The following is a 14,770-nucleotide window of genomic DNA, read 5'->3' on the forward strand; positions in this document are numbered from 1 at the left end:
TTTCTAGCAAACCTTGGGATATATTTTCATATTAGTCTAGATCAATCTGAAAACTAATGCTAAGATGTACTAATATCAACTGAAAAGGATTTGTTACTTGTGCCTTTTCTATAAGATGATCTGAAGTTTTGATGCATTATACAAAAATATAATTCATATACAAGGGTTTTGTTTTACATATTTAAAAAAAAATCTATTCAGGAAGAAGTGAGTAGTTACAAGCTGCAATCAACCCCCATCCTGCCAAGTCTCTAAGTATCAACTACAGATGATAAACTACAAGTTCAGATACTTTGTTTCAAATCACAGTGTTGTAATTATGAATCATAAAACTAGTGATGTACTTTCTACTGTGAATAATAAATATTTCATACAGCATCTGTTATTGTGTAATGTCTGAAATTAGTGATAGAACTTGTCTATTTAAAAAGTTCTCTTTAGTCAAATATCGATACAGAATTTGTTTGCTCCTTTTTGATATTGTTCACGTGGATCAGTCACTTTACTAGCAAACTTTTAGATTTCTCTGATTCTCATATCAAGGATATCTGCAATTTATGAATCAGTGCAAGCTATCCCCTTCCTACAATGCTACTACACCTATACTATTATCACAATAGAAGGGGATTAAGTATACCAAGCAAATACCTTCTAGAATATTATGACATGGTTTTAAACTGGACTAGAGTACCCAAACTAAGGATCCAAAGTCAAATTTGACCTACATAGCTAACTGATGGATTAACTTGCCGACGTGAAGCTCTCTTGAACTGGAGGCTTGATGTTTTATAATGGATGAAGCCCAAGGCTTTACCCATGTTTGAAAAGACCTCTGCTTGAGGAGTATGAAATGCCTCAGCATTTTTGAGAGTGGAGAAAATGAGTGGGTGGTAGTATGTATGGTGATATGTATATACTGTTCTGTGCTGTCCTGTGTATAAGTGGCTGGCCCACCCATTAATGATTCAATCCTGTGACCTGGCCATAAAGACGGACCTCCCTGCCCCCTTCCATTCATTCAAGCACATGGAGTTGGGCCAGCTGAAATCTAATGTGTATTGAAGCCTATCGTTCCTCACTCAGTCTTTGGAGTCATTGATAGTGTGTATCAATTTAATACACATTCATTTTCCACATGGGACAGACAAGCTGCTGAGACCAGACAGACTCTAAATCGATCCACAGACTCTCAGAGTTGCTGAATGGTACGAGCAGTGGATCACCTGCATCACAAACTTCTTTGAAGTCGCAGTTGGCCTGGTGAACTCTGATGAGAAGAAACTCAAGGTCCTGAAAGCTAGAGTGGGCCACCGAGCGTACCTGGCGATCTGGAACTGCACGATCTACGCGGAGGCTATGGCTGAACACCGCAATCTCTATCTACCCCAAGTGAACCAAGTGTACTCGTGGTACCGGCTGGCCATGTGGAGATAGCAACCCGGTGAGTCCATGAATGAGTTCCTCAGGGCGCTGTTTGATCTGGGGAGAGCGGTCCAGGGAAGAAGGAGCAGGGTCCAGGGGAGGGAGGACTGGGGACCTGGGAGGGGAATGGGGTTGGGGATGGGGTCCGGGAAGGGGGAGAACAGAGCAGGGACCACGGGGGGGGGGGGGGGTGGGTGAAGCAGAGACCGGGGTGGGGGGAGCGGATGCAGGGAGAGAGGGTGGGTCACTCTGGGTTCCAACGAGCCAATGTGGTCAGAGCCAAGCAAGGGAATTTGCACCCCTTCCCCCAGGGAGCCGTTATCCCATTGCCACCCCTGAGCCCCTCACTCACCATTCAGTGCCTCCAAAAAAAAAAATTCAAGCCTTACCTGATCATTGCGTGTTGGTTGAGGCACTTGAGCTGAACATGTCCAAGACCCTGACTGTGACCCCCTGTGGTCTGTGAACTAGACGGCTGCCTAGTTCATATAATGGCAGCACCAGCCCTGGTGACATTTGCGATTTTCCAGTCCTTTGTTACCATGCCAGAATCTATTGATTTCTGAAAGATCATTACCAATGCCTCCACAAACTCTACCACTACTACTTTCAGGACCCAAGAATACAATCCACCTGGGAGACTTATCCACTAGAGCATTCAGGTTCCTGAGCACCTTCTCCCTTGAAATAGGAACTGCATTCACTCCCCTTCCCTGATACCATTTGAGATTTATGATGGACATTATCCCTGCTAGCTTTGAGAGAGAGGGAAATTTAAACTACTGTATATTTCAGTGTGTGTCGAGTCATGAAACCCTTAAAAATTTCTCAAAAAGGGGTGGGGGGGGGGGGTCAACTTGTACACCTGATCTACTCTTGAGACCTTAAATTCACTGTTAAAAAAAAACAGATTGACGTAAATTTGGCATATGTCGATGCTGGAAGCACCTTCCCACTGTTGGCGCTGCCACTCCCTGATACCTCCCCACCACTGGGTGCCGCCATAACCACTCCTACCTGGGACCCTGAGGTCACCGTTGCCACTCCTGCCTGGTAGGCTGAGGTTTTTTTTTTTAACTTATTTAATTTACAGCTTTGTTACTTGTGATTAGGGTGTTTATTAAAAAAAAATTGGGTTGTTCCTGGGAGGCACGGACAGCCCAAAAAATGGCAGTCGACTTATACACTGGATATACCATAAAATGGCATCAAATGATATGACAAAATATATGATAACTCATTGAGCCTCTAGTTTTAAAGATCATTAAGATCTTGCCTCATTTGTAACTTCTGAGTATTAGTCACTTGGGTCCCCTTGCACCAGTCATGATGGAAGATAATCATTGCTGGTCTATTTCCATCCACTATATCTCATTGACGATTAATGCAAAAAACTCATTTTCTTGTGGTTTTATATCTACTTTCACTTCTCTTTTACTCTTTATATACTTGAAGAAGGTTTGGTATCAAATTTTGTATTATTTGCTAGCCTACTTTCATACTTCATCTTTTCCCTCCTTATGAGTTTTTAGTTACATTCTCCAAATTTTTTAAAACTTCCCAATTCTCTATCTCCCTACTAATTTTTGCTTGCTTGTAAGCCCTCTCTTTTGCTTTTACTTTGGCTTTGATTCCCTTGTCAGCCATAGTTGTGACATTTTTCCATTGATTATTTCCTCTTTTTTTATCTTGCACCTTCTCCATTTCTTGCAGAAACCCCATCCATTGCTGCTCTGCTGTCTTTCCTACTAGTGCCCTCTTTCAATCTACTTTGGCCAGTTCTGCTCTCATGCCACTGTAATTCACTTTACTCCACTGAATTACCAACACATCTGACTTTAGTTTTTCATTAGTATCAAATTGAACTCAATCGTATTGTGATCATTACCCCCTGTTTCCTTTACCCTATGGTCTCTCATACCTCTGGTGCATTACACAACACCCAAGCAAATCCCCTCTTGAGCTCATCAGCAAGCTGCTCTAAAATGCCATCCTGTAGGATTTTTACAAAATCTCTCAAGATCCAGCCTAACCTGGTTTTCCCAATCTACTTACTTGTTAAAATCTCCCATCCCACTATTGCTTGGAGGTCTGGAAATAACAGCCATCAGGGTGTTTTTACCCTTGCCATTTTTTAACCCACAATGATTCTATATCTTCTGATCCTATGTCATGTTTTTCTAATGATTTAATGTTGTTCCTTACCAACAGAGCCACACCTCCCCCTCTGCTTACCTGCCTAACCTTTTGATACACTGTGTACCCTTGGATATTCAGTTCCCAATGACATCCATCCTTTAGCCATGACTCCATGGTGGCCAAAACATCATACGTGCCAATCTGTAGCTGTATTACAAAGTCATCCATTTCTTCTACTGCATGAATTTAAATACAAAACCCGTATCTCTTTCTTTGCTACATTTGACTCTGTGTCCCCGTTGAATTGCAATGCATCCCGATGACTGCAATTTTGCCCTATCTACCTGGCCTTCCACTCAAATTCTCTACCAGCTGTTCCTGCTTGTGCACCAATTCCCTCTTCCTCTGCTTCTTCACTTTAGTTCCTATCCATCTGCAAATCTAGTTTAGACTCTTCCCCCCCCACCACACACACACAATAGCATTAGCAAACCTCTCTGCTAGCATATTGGTTCCCCCTCAAATTCAGGTGCAACCCGACCCACTTGTACAGGTCACCCCTTCCCCAGAAAAGATTCCAATGATCCGAGAATTTGAAATCGTACCCCTTTTTGTCTCGCTATCTTCCTGTTCTGACTCCCGGTGGCACCAGGAGTAATCTTGAGACTACTACTTTGGAGGTCCTGCTCTTTAGTTTCTTCCTAACTCCCTGCACTTACTTTGCAGGACCTCTCCCTCACTCATGTCATTGATGCCAATATGTACCACAACCTCTGGCACATCACCCTCCCCTTGAGAATATTCTTCACCCACACAGAGACATCCTGGATCCAAGCACCTGGGAGGCAACACACTATCCTGGAATCTCTTTTGTGGCTACGGAATTTCCTATCTGTTCCCCCTGCCTATCGAGTTCCATATGACAATCGCTCTATTTGACTTCAGCCTTCCCTTTTAAGGCTCCGAGTCAACCACAGTGCTTTTGGTTTGGCTGCTGCCTGGCCCAGATAGGTCAACCCCCTCAGCAGTATCAAAAGGGGTATATTTGTTGCTGAGGGAATGGCTACAGTGGTACCCTGCACTGCCTGCCTGTCCCCTTTCCCTCTGCTTACTATTACCCAACTACCTTCCTCCTACCTCCTAAGTATGAGTGCATGCCTGTAACTTCTGTCTCTTATCCCTTGTCCTACATCAGGACTAATCATCCATCAGTCTACTGTCAATTATCAGCAAAATGTTGGAAGCTGTGTCAACTTTTATTTCCCATTAGTCTATGCACTGACATCAAAACAGAAAAGCTGGCACTACTCCGTAGGCTAGGTAATCCATATCTGCAGAGGAAAAAGTTCATGTTTCAGGCTGGGTAAAGACCAAAATTGACCACTGACTTAAAAACCATTGCAAAAACAAACTTGTAGGATATGAGTGGTATGTAAAGAGTAAATGCAAGTAGGTTTTTTCCTCTTAGGGTAAGTGAGATGGGAATGAGAGATTAAATGTTTAAAAGGAACTTGAGGGGGGAACTTCTTCACGCAGAGTGGTGAAAGTGTGGAACGAGCTGCCACCTGAAGTGGTGAAGGAGGGCTCAATTTAGACATTTAAGAAATATTTGGATAGGCATGTGGATGGTAAGGGAATGTGGTCTAGATGCAGGTCATAGGCACTAGGTGGAATTGTCAGCACAGACTAGATGGGGTAAAGGGTCTGTTTCTGAGATGTCATATTCTATGGTTCTCAGAACTTGGTGGGTCAGATAGGATCAGAAATGGTTAACATTTTAGAACATTACAGTATGGTACAGGCCTTTTGGCCCATGATATTGTGGCGACAATCTAAGCCTTCCCTATCTCACAACCATAACCCTCAATTTTTCTTGTTATCCAGGAGCCAGTTGACCGGTCTTTTAAATGTCCCTATTTTACGAGCCTCCACCATCTCTGGCAATGCATTTTATATTGAATCCCAACATCTGGCCTTTCCCTCCAAGCATGTTAGCTGATTTGTTGAAGTCCCTGATAGCTCTTACCAATTTATATACAGACTCACCAAAGAGAATATTGTGACTCGATGCATCACCTCTGCCCAAGTCAGGAGCAAATCGAAATAGTGCAATCCTATTTATAAAATCACAAATTATTCCTTTAAAATACGATTCTGATTTCAGATTTTTCACATACACGGTCCAATGGTGGAATATGTCTTTAATACACACTGGAGCTGAGCATCCACTTCCAACCCGATAAACTGCTGGGAATGGGTGACTCTCAGTGCCCTGCTGCCTACCCTCTGTAACTGTCGGACACAGGGCAGTAAAAGAAATAACTCGTTCCGCTATTGCCTGATTAGGAAATGTTGTCAATGACAGGGAGCGTCGGAAATGTGCAACGCCAAAAGAAATCCCTGCACCACCACGAGCTTTTCACTTGAAAAGTTGCTATGGTCGGAGTGGATCTGGCTGGGGACAAGTTGTAGCGAGCGAGCGAGCTCCGGGACATCAGCGAAGGTGCCACCCGGAAGAAGTGCCTGTCTGGTCTGGGGAGTGTGACGGTAGTAATCAAGTAGCATGCAGGTCAGTAACTTTCTTTGCGATTTATTTTCAACTGTGCATGGCAAAATTGACGCGAATTCTCGAGAATGTTATGCACTAAGTGGTTGTCCTGTTTCTGAGGACACGTCTTCAGGCTGAAAAGCCCAAACTCGCGGACACAACAGAAGGAGTTACTTACTTGCTGGACGTCCCAGACCTGCTGCCCCACCCCCCCGCCCCCAACAAGATGAGGATTTCTTTCGAACATCATGCCCGCTGTGTTTTTAACAGCACGTAGGCTAAAAATGAAGTGAAAACATGTGCATTGGGATTTAATGAACCTCCACTCATGTTTAAGACCTGGAGCAAAAGCAATCTGAAATTTAATATTATAGAAGAAAGTTCTGAGATGAAGCTTTTAGTTGCAGTTGCTGCCACTTTTGTGGAGTCGGTGGAGTGGAATGGCAGTAAGATTTTAACTGTTATGTAGTTGTCGTCGAAAGAACCAAAGACTTGTTGATCCAAACCAAGGCTTTAATTAACTAAAAGACTGGAGCATATCACAAGTAGGTCGACCAGTTCAGAATGACCTGGTTTGGCTTGGAGCAATCATTTAAGACCTGCCAGTAGGTGTGGCTACACTCTTAGCCAATCACAGTCATCCTACACTACAATCTGTGCATATACACATTGGTGATAGAATCTGTACTATCGCATATTAATTCAGTGAGTTCTGGATATTCTGTAATAACATTTAAGACTTGTGAATCTGCGGGATCATTTACTGCATTGGGTGCACCCATTGTAGCCTTCCCTACATCAGAGAGACTGGATGCAGACTGGAAGATCGCTTCACTTAGCACTTTTGCTCTGTCCGTGTCAATGACAGGGATTGCTCTGTGGCCAACTGTTTCAATTCTGCACCCTACTCCTGCACTGATGTGTCTGTCCACAGCCTCCTGTACTGCCAAACCAAGGCCACCCATAAATTGGAAGAGCAACACCTAATATTCCATCTGGGAAACCTCTAACTAGAATGGAATTAACATCAATTTCCCTGATTTCTGCTAGCCCACTCCCTTTTCTCCCTATCTCTCTGTCTCCTTTCCTTCAGCTTTCCACCCCTTTCCTTCAGCTCTCCACCCCTTTCCTTCAGCTCTCCACCCCTTTCCTTCAGCTCTCCACCCCTTTCCTTCAGCTCTCCACCCCTATCCTTCAGCTCTCCACCCCTATCCTTCAGCTCTCCACCCCCTTTCCTTCAGCTCTCCACCCCCTTTCCTTCAGCTCTCCACCCCCTTTCCTTCAGCTCTCCACCCCCTTTCCTTCAGCTCTCCACCCCCTTTCCTTCAGCTCTCCACCCCCTTTCCTTCAGCTCTCCACCCCCTTTCCTTCAGCTCTCCACCCCCTTTCCTTCAGCTCTCCACCCCCTTTCCTTCAGCTCTCCACCCCCTTTCCTTCAGCTCTCCACCCCCTTTCCTTCAGCTCTCCACCCCCTTTCCTTCAGCTCTCCACCCCCTTTCCTTCAGCTCTCCACCCCCTTTCCTTCAGCTCTCCACCCCCTTTCCTTCAGCTCTCCACCCCCTTTCCTTCAGCTCTCCACCCCCTTTCCTTCAGCTCTCCACCCCCTTTCCTTCAGCTCTCCACCCCCTTTCCTTCAGCTCTCCACCCCTTTCCTTCAGCTCTCCACCCCTTTCCTTCAGCTCTCCACCCCTTTCCTTCAGCTCTCCACCCCTTTCCTTCAGCTCTCCACCCCTTTCCTTCAGCTCTCCACCCCTTTCCTTCAGCTCCACCCCCTTTCCTTCAGCTCTCCACCCCCTTTCCTTCAGCTCTCCACCCCCTTTCCTTCAGCTCTCCACCCCCTTTCCTTCAGCTCTCCACCCCCTTTCCTTCAGCTCTCTACCCCCTTTCCTTCAGCTCTCTACCCCCTTTCCTTCAGCTCTCTACCCCCTTTCCTTCAGCTCTCCACCCCCTTTCCTTCAGCTCTCCACCCCCTTTCCTTCAGCTCTCCACCCCCTTTCCTTCAGCTCTCCACCCCCTTTCCTTCAGCTCTCCACCCCCTTTCCTTCAGCTCTCCACCCCCTTTCCTTCAGCTCTCCACCCCCTTTCCTTCAGCTCTCCACCCCCTTTCCTTCAGCTCTCCACCCCCTTTCCTTCAGCTCTCTACCCCCTTTCCTTCAGCTCTCTACCCCCTTTCCTTCAGCTCTCCACCCCCTTTCCTTCAGCTCTCCACCCCCTTTCCTTCAGCTCTCCACCCCCTTTCCTTCAGCACTCCACCCCCTTTCCTTCAGCTCTCCACCCCCTTTCCTTCAGCTCTCCACCCCCTTTCCTTCAGCTCTCCACCCCCTTTCCTTCAGCTCTCCACCCCCTTTCCTTCAGCACTCCACCCCCTTTCCTTCAGCACTCCACCCCCTTTCCTTCAGCTCTCCACCCCCTTTCCTTCAGCTCTCCACCCCCTTTCCTTCAGCTCTCCACCCCCTTTCCTTCAGCTCTCCACCCCCTTTCCTTCAGCTCTCCACCCCCTTTCCTTCAGCTCTCCACCCCCTTTCCTTCAGCTCTCCACCCCCTTTCCTTCAGCTCTCCACCCCCAGAACCTTCCCCTGTTAGCTGTTGTGCCATCCCTCTCTTTTTTGAAAATTTTATTTATCATTGTATAGAAACAAAAAATTCAATAATATAACATCAATCACTTACTCATGTGTGATGATAACAATAGAAAGAATTTTAAAAAATTTCTCCCCAACTCCCCTCCCTCCCAAAGAAAGAAAAGGAAAGATCACCTATTAATATATTTATTTATTTATTTTGTTAGCGTATTGTTACGAGCCCAAAGGACCCCAAAACCCAGCAGCAATAGATATTCACAACAACAAATGGTTACTTACACAAAAATTGTTTTTAATTACCTTTAAACATGAAAACAGAATCAAACTTTAACTTATCATTATTAACTTAACTAACCCAAATTAACCCCCTTCTAATTCTAAGCGCACATGTATGTAATGTGTGTGTGAATTTAAGAAAAGTGTTTTGGTTCACAGTTCAATCTCACTTCTCATTCTTCCAAGTTCATTGGTTGCAGGCAATTCTTATACTGTGCACAGAATTTAACATTTATGAAGTTCACCAGGCTTTGGTGCTTGAAAGTGAAATGTTTACTGCTCAGGAAGGTTCTTTGTAGGTTTGCAGAGAGAGATATGTGTGTTCCAGGATTTCCACAACTGAGGTAACACCATTAGTCTTGCTGATGAAACTTGCCCCATCAGGATGCTCCTGATGATGACCTCTTTCTTTCAGGCTATCACAGAGTTCCTTTCTGTTTCACATCGCAAGAGAAACATCAGACAGATAGCACTTCCAGCCATCCGCCACTCTGGAGCTTCTATTTCAGTTCTAACAAGCTGACACTGTTTCAGCTGTGTGTGTCTCTCTCTATCTGAGATTCCAACTGCCAGCCACACGTCCTTCTCTCTCTCACTTGCAAAACCCCCTCCTTCTTCTCCTGCAGGAGTTAGTCTTCTGCTCCCATCTGTTGTTTTAGGTAAACAAATCTCACATTGACCTTTGAGTGAGCACTTTGCAGAGAGGTCAGAAATATCCAACACAGATGACCTGACTCCAGTCCATTCATTTCATGACAATTAGCACCGACTTGTGAAATGTGCATAGTTTCTGTAAAGTCACTGAATATGAATTCTTCAGTAATTCAAATAAGATCTGTATTAAAGATACAGATCTGTATGTATGTAACCTACTCTAATTTTACCAATTTATCTCCCAAAAACATTCTCAAATTTTAAATCACTGTATACATATTCATTGATTATTATTATAACCTCTAACTGAGAGGGGTGGGTAAGGTAGAAGAGGTGGATGGAAATTTATTCATAAAATCCATATATGGTTTCCAAATATTATAAAAATTTTCGACCCGATTCCTTAAACTGATATTTTTTCTAAAGGTATACAATTTTCCATTTCACTATGCCATCTACTTAATAATACTACATTTTCAGTTTTCCATGTTATTGCTATACATATCTTTGCAGTCGCTATTGCTATACTTAAAAATTTCTCTTGACATTTATCCAATTTCAACTTTACATGCTTTTCATATATATTCCCAAGTAAAAATATTCTTGGATCCTTTGGTATCGTTATCTTCATAATTTGTCCTTGTAAAACACTCAAATTGTTCCAAAACCTTTGCACTTTTTCATAAGACTATACCGTATGTTTTTAAAAAAAAGTCCATATTTCTTCTGTACATTGAAAACACTTATCGGAGTAATTAGAATTAAGTCCATTTAATTTTTTTGTGGAGTATAATATAATTGATGGATAAAATTATATTGGATCATTTGGTATCTGGCATTAACTATATTCATAACACTTTCTTGACAGTTTTGACCACATTTTCTCTTGAATTTGTATGTTTAAATCTTTCTCCCATTGCATTTTTGATTTATATAAATTCTTTTTTCCTTGTAGTTTCTTGTAATTTTATAGACATATTGGTAATAAATTTGTTGGTCATAAAAGAATACCTTCAAATTAACTTTGTTTTGGAAGCCTCAAATCTGTTCCCAATTTCTTTTTCAATACAATTTTAACTGATAATATGCAAAGATTGTATTATTTTGTATATTATATTTATCTTTTAATTGTTCAAAAGTTAAAAAGAATGATCCTAAGAAACAATCTTCTATCCTCTGTAAACCTTTACTGAACCAATTATCAAATAAAGGATTATTCAAAGTAAAAGAAAGAAGTTGATTTGATTTTAACAATATTTTTGGTGGTTGATAATTTGATAATTTCTAAGTCCTCTCTCCATAAGAATTTCATTTCATATTTTAAATATATGTTTTAAAATTAATGTTCCCTTAATCCCTTTAAACAACTCACTATTCTATTTATATAAAATTTGTTCTGGGATAGATTCTACAATGTTATTCATTTCAATCTGAACCCAAGCTGCTTTTTCACCCCTTTGCTAACAGGAGGACAAGAATTTCAATTGAGCTGCTTTAAAATAATTCTTAAAATTTGGTCATCTTAGTCCACCCTGAACAATTTTTCACATCTATTTTTCTAGATCAACTCTTGACATTTTACCTTTCCAAATAATTTCTCATATCATTTTATTCAAACTTCGAAAAAATGATTCGGGTACATGAATGCGTAACAATTGAAATAAATATTGTATTCTTGGAAAAATGTTCATTTTAATACAATTCACCCATCCTGTTAGCGTTATTGGTAAATCTATCCATCTTTTCAAGTCTTCTTCCATCTTTTTTAATAATAGTAAATAATTCAACTTAAACAAATTATTTATATTTCTATTAATTTTTATTCCTAAATATTTGATTGCATAATTTTGCCACTTAAATTTTATCAATCTTTTACACTGAGAATAGTTCATATCTACCATAGGCATCACCTCACTTTTATCAACATTAACTTCATAACCAATATTAATCCGTACTCTTTTAATCTCTCGTTCAACTTATTTAATGACATTTTCTGGTCTGATTAAATATACTATAACATCATTTGCAAATAGGCTAATTTTACGTTCTTTATTACCTATTTCAAATCCCTTAACTTCTCTATCAATTCTAATTATTTCTGCTAATGGTTGTATTGCTAAATGAAATAGAAAGGGCAACCTTGTCAAGAAGATCTTTTTAACAAAAAAAGTTTTGATTATTTGTTTATTCGTAATCACTTTTTTGCTTTTGGCTGGCCATATAATACCTTTATCCAATTTATAGAAGTATTTGGGATTCCAAAAGCATTAAGTGTGTCAAATGCTTTCTCTGCATCTAATGCAACCTCCACTGCTGGGATCTTTCTATTTTGTGTTATATTTATCAAAGTTAAAAATTTAACTATATTGTCCACTGCTCTTTTATTTTTGATAAAACCAGTTTGATCCATATTTATTAATTTTGGTAAAAATTAAACTAACCTATTAGCTTAATAATTTTGATACAATTTTTATGATCTCTATTAATAGTGATATAGGTCTATATGAAGAAGATTGTAAACAATCTTTCCCTTCATAATTACTGTTATTAATGCTGTTTTAAATTATTCTGGCAAATCATGTACCTCTTTCATTTGGTCTAATATCTCCATTAATCTTTGGCTTGGCTTCGTGGACAAAGATTTATGGAGGGGTAATGTCCATGTCAGCTGTAGGCTCATTTGTGGCTGACAAGTCCGATGCGGGACAGGCAGACACGATTGCAGTGGTTGCAAGGGAAAATTGGTTGGTTGGGGTTGGGTGTTGGGTTTTTCCTCCTTTGTCTTTTGTCAGTGAGGTGGGCTCTGCGGTCTTCTTCCAAGGAGGTTGCTGCCCACCGAACTGTGAGGTGCCAACATGCACGGTTTGAGGCGATATCAGCCCACTGGCGGTGGTCAATGTGGCAGGCACCAAGAGATTTCTTTAGGCAGTCCTTGTACCTCTTCTTTGTTGCACCTCTGTCTTGGTGGCCAGTGGAGAGCTCGCCATATAACACGATCTTGGGAAGGCGATGGTCCTCCATTCTGGAGACGTGACCTACCCAGCGCAGTTGGATCTTCAGCAGCGTGGATTCGATGCTGTCGGCCTCTGCCATCTCGAGTACTTTGATCTTGGTGATGAAGTCGCCTCAATGAATATTGAGGATGGAGCGGAAACAACGCTGGTGGAAGCGTTCTAGGAGCCGTAGGTGATGCCAGTAGAGGACCCATGATTCAGAGCCGAACAGCAGTGTGGGTATGACAACGGCTCTGTATACGTTAATCTTTGTGAGGTTTTTCAGTTGGTTGTTTTTCCAGACTCTTGTGTAGTCTTCCAAAGGCGCTATTTGCCTTGGCGAGTCTGTTATCTATCTTGTTGTCGATCCTTGCATCTGATGAAATGGTGCAGCCGAGATAGGTAAACTGGTTGACCGTTTTGAGTTTTGTGTGCCTGATGGAGATGTGGGGGTGCTGGTATTCATGGTGGGGAGCTGGCTGATGGAGGACCTCAGTTTTCTTCAGGCTGACTTCCAGGCCAAACGTTTTGGCAGTTTCCGCAAAACAGGACATCAAGCGCTGAAGAGCTGGCTCTGAATGGGCAACTAAAGCGGCATCGTCTGCAAAGAGTAGTTCACGGACAAGTATTAATAACTCCTTAAACTCTTTATAAAACTTTTGTGGAAAACCATCCTCACCCAGTGCTTTATTATTCTGTAAAGACATTAGGGTCTCATAAATTTCTGTTTCAGAAAAATGATTAGACCACCTTAACTTTTCTTCATCTTTTAATACAGGTAATTTAACTTGTCTCAAATACTCTTTTATTTTGTTATCTTTCAAAGATTCTGAATGATAAAGTTTAGCATAAAATTCCTTAAAATTATAGTTTATTTCCTGTGGTTTGTAAGTCATGTGGCCTGTAGGTTTTTTAATTGGGGTTATTGTTCTAGAAATTTGTTCTGTTTTTAATTGCCATGCTAAGACTTTATGCGCCCTTTCACCCAACTCATAGTATTTTTTTTGTGATCTCATTTTATCTTTTTCCATTCTACAAGTCAGTATTGCATTATATAATTTTTTTAGACTCTAACAGTTTTCTCTTCTCATCTTTTTGGATTTGTATTTCCTTCTCCAATTTCATTATTTCTCTATCTGACTGGTCTACTTCTTTCTTGTATTCTTTCTTTACTTTTGAAGTATAACTTATTATTTGACCTCTTAAATATGCCTTCATAGAATCCCATATTGTAAACTTACTTGTTACTGAGCCTTTTTTGGTTTCAAGAAATTTTTTTATCTGCTGTCTCATATAATCACAAAATTCTTTTTTCTTCAATAAGGTTGTATTTAACCTCCATCCATAGCCTATATTTGGCTCTTCTAATAAAATTGACAAAATTAAAGGTGAATGATCCGATAAAACTCATGCTTTATATTCCACCCTTTGTACTCTATGATGAAATTGTGTAGAAATTAGAAACATATCTATTTGTGAATGTTTTATATTGAAACAAATAAATCCATACCTTTCATTAAATCTATGACTATTTTTGCTACTCTATTTTTCGTAATTTTATCTCCTGATCTATCCACTTTAGGGTCTAAAGCAAAATTAAAATCTCCAGTATATCTTTTCCCTTGGCATTTGATAATTGCATAAAAACATCTTGTATAAATTTACCATCATCTACATTTGTACAGCGATGTCCAAGGTCTCCCCAGCTCCAGGCTTGTCTCCACAGGCTCCTACCTTCCAGGCAGCTCCAGGATCCTTCTTCAAGGAAGGTCTCTTCTTTATCTGTGTCCTTTTCTTGCTCGATTTCTTGAAAAATAGTTTTATCCTTTGGTTGCCTTCTGTGTTGTTCTCTAGGCCTTCCGACAGCTTTTCTTTCTGCTTTTTAAAAAAATCATTTCAGCTTTTTTGGACTTTTTTAAAAACTTTTTTGGTGAGAGAAGGGATTCCAAATCTAACCTTGAAGAAGAGTTCAGGTCTGAAATGTTGCTTATCTATTTTTATTTTTGCTATATAAAGTATGCTTTTTGACCTGCTGAATTTCTCTGGCATTGTGTTTTAACTTATTTAGGAATTGGATTATGTTAATTTTTGAAATTGTAACTTCATGCCTTAGCCACCTGATGCCTTCAACAATTTGCCACCATTACTGATAGCAC

General features: G+C 41.1%; 2 protein-coding genes across 11 annotated transcripts in view; both read left to right on the forward strand.

Moving 5' to 3' along the window:
* Positions 1–6,009, forward strand: part of LOC138739281 (neuromedin-S-like) — an 83,781-nt gene extending 77,772 nt beyond the window's left edge. For 8 of the 10 annotated variants that reach the window (XM_069891042.1, XM_069891043.1, XM_069891049.1 and 5 more), the window contains one exon: positions 202–378. The gene's annotated coding sequence lies outside the window, so the exon portion shown is untranslated. Of the gene's footprint in view, positions 1–201; positions 379–1,144; positions 1,442–5,926 lie in introns of those variants that run through there. The other 2 variants (XR_011342141.1, XM_069891045.1) reach the window with 2 other exon arrangements.
* Positions 6,010–6,039: 30 nt separating this feature from the next.
* pdcl3 (phosducin-like 3) overlaps positions 6,040–14,770 on the forward strand; it is a 30,133-nt gene continuing 21,402 nt past the window's right edge. Inside the window, exon 1 of the mRNA XM_069891041.1 lies at positions 6,040–6,130. Within this exon, the coding sequence (XP_069747142.1) occupies positions 6,125–6,130 (6 nt within the window). The 5' untranslated portion in view covers positions 6,040–6,124. The remainder of the gene's footprint in view (positions 6,131–14,770) is intronic.

Source organism: Narcine bancroftii, chromosome 7, assembly GCF_036971445.1.
Source record: "Narcine bancroftii isolate sNarBan1 chromosome 7, sNarBan1.hap1, whole genome shotgun sequence".
In the NCBI taxonomy this organism is placed as follows: domain Eukaryota; kingdom Metazoa; phylum Chordata; class Chondrichthyes; order Torpediniformes; family Narcinidae; genus Narcine; species Narcine bancroftii.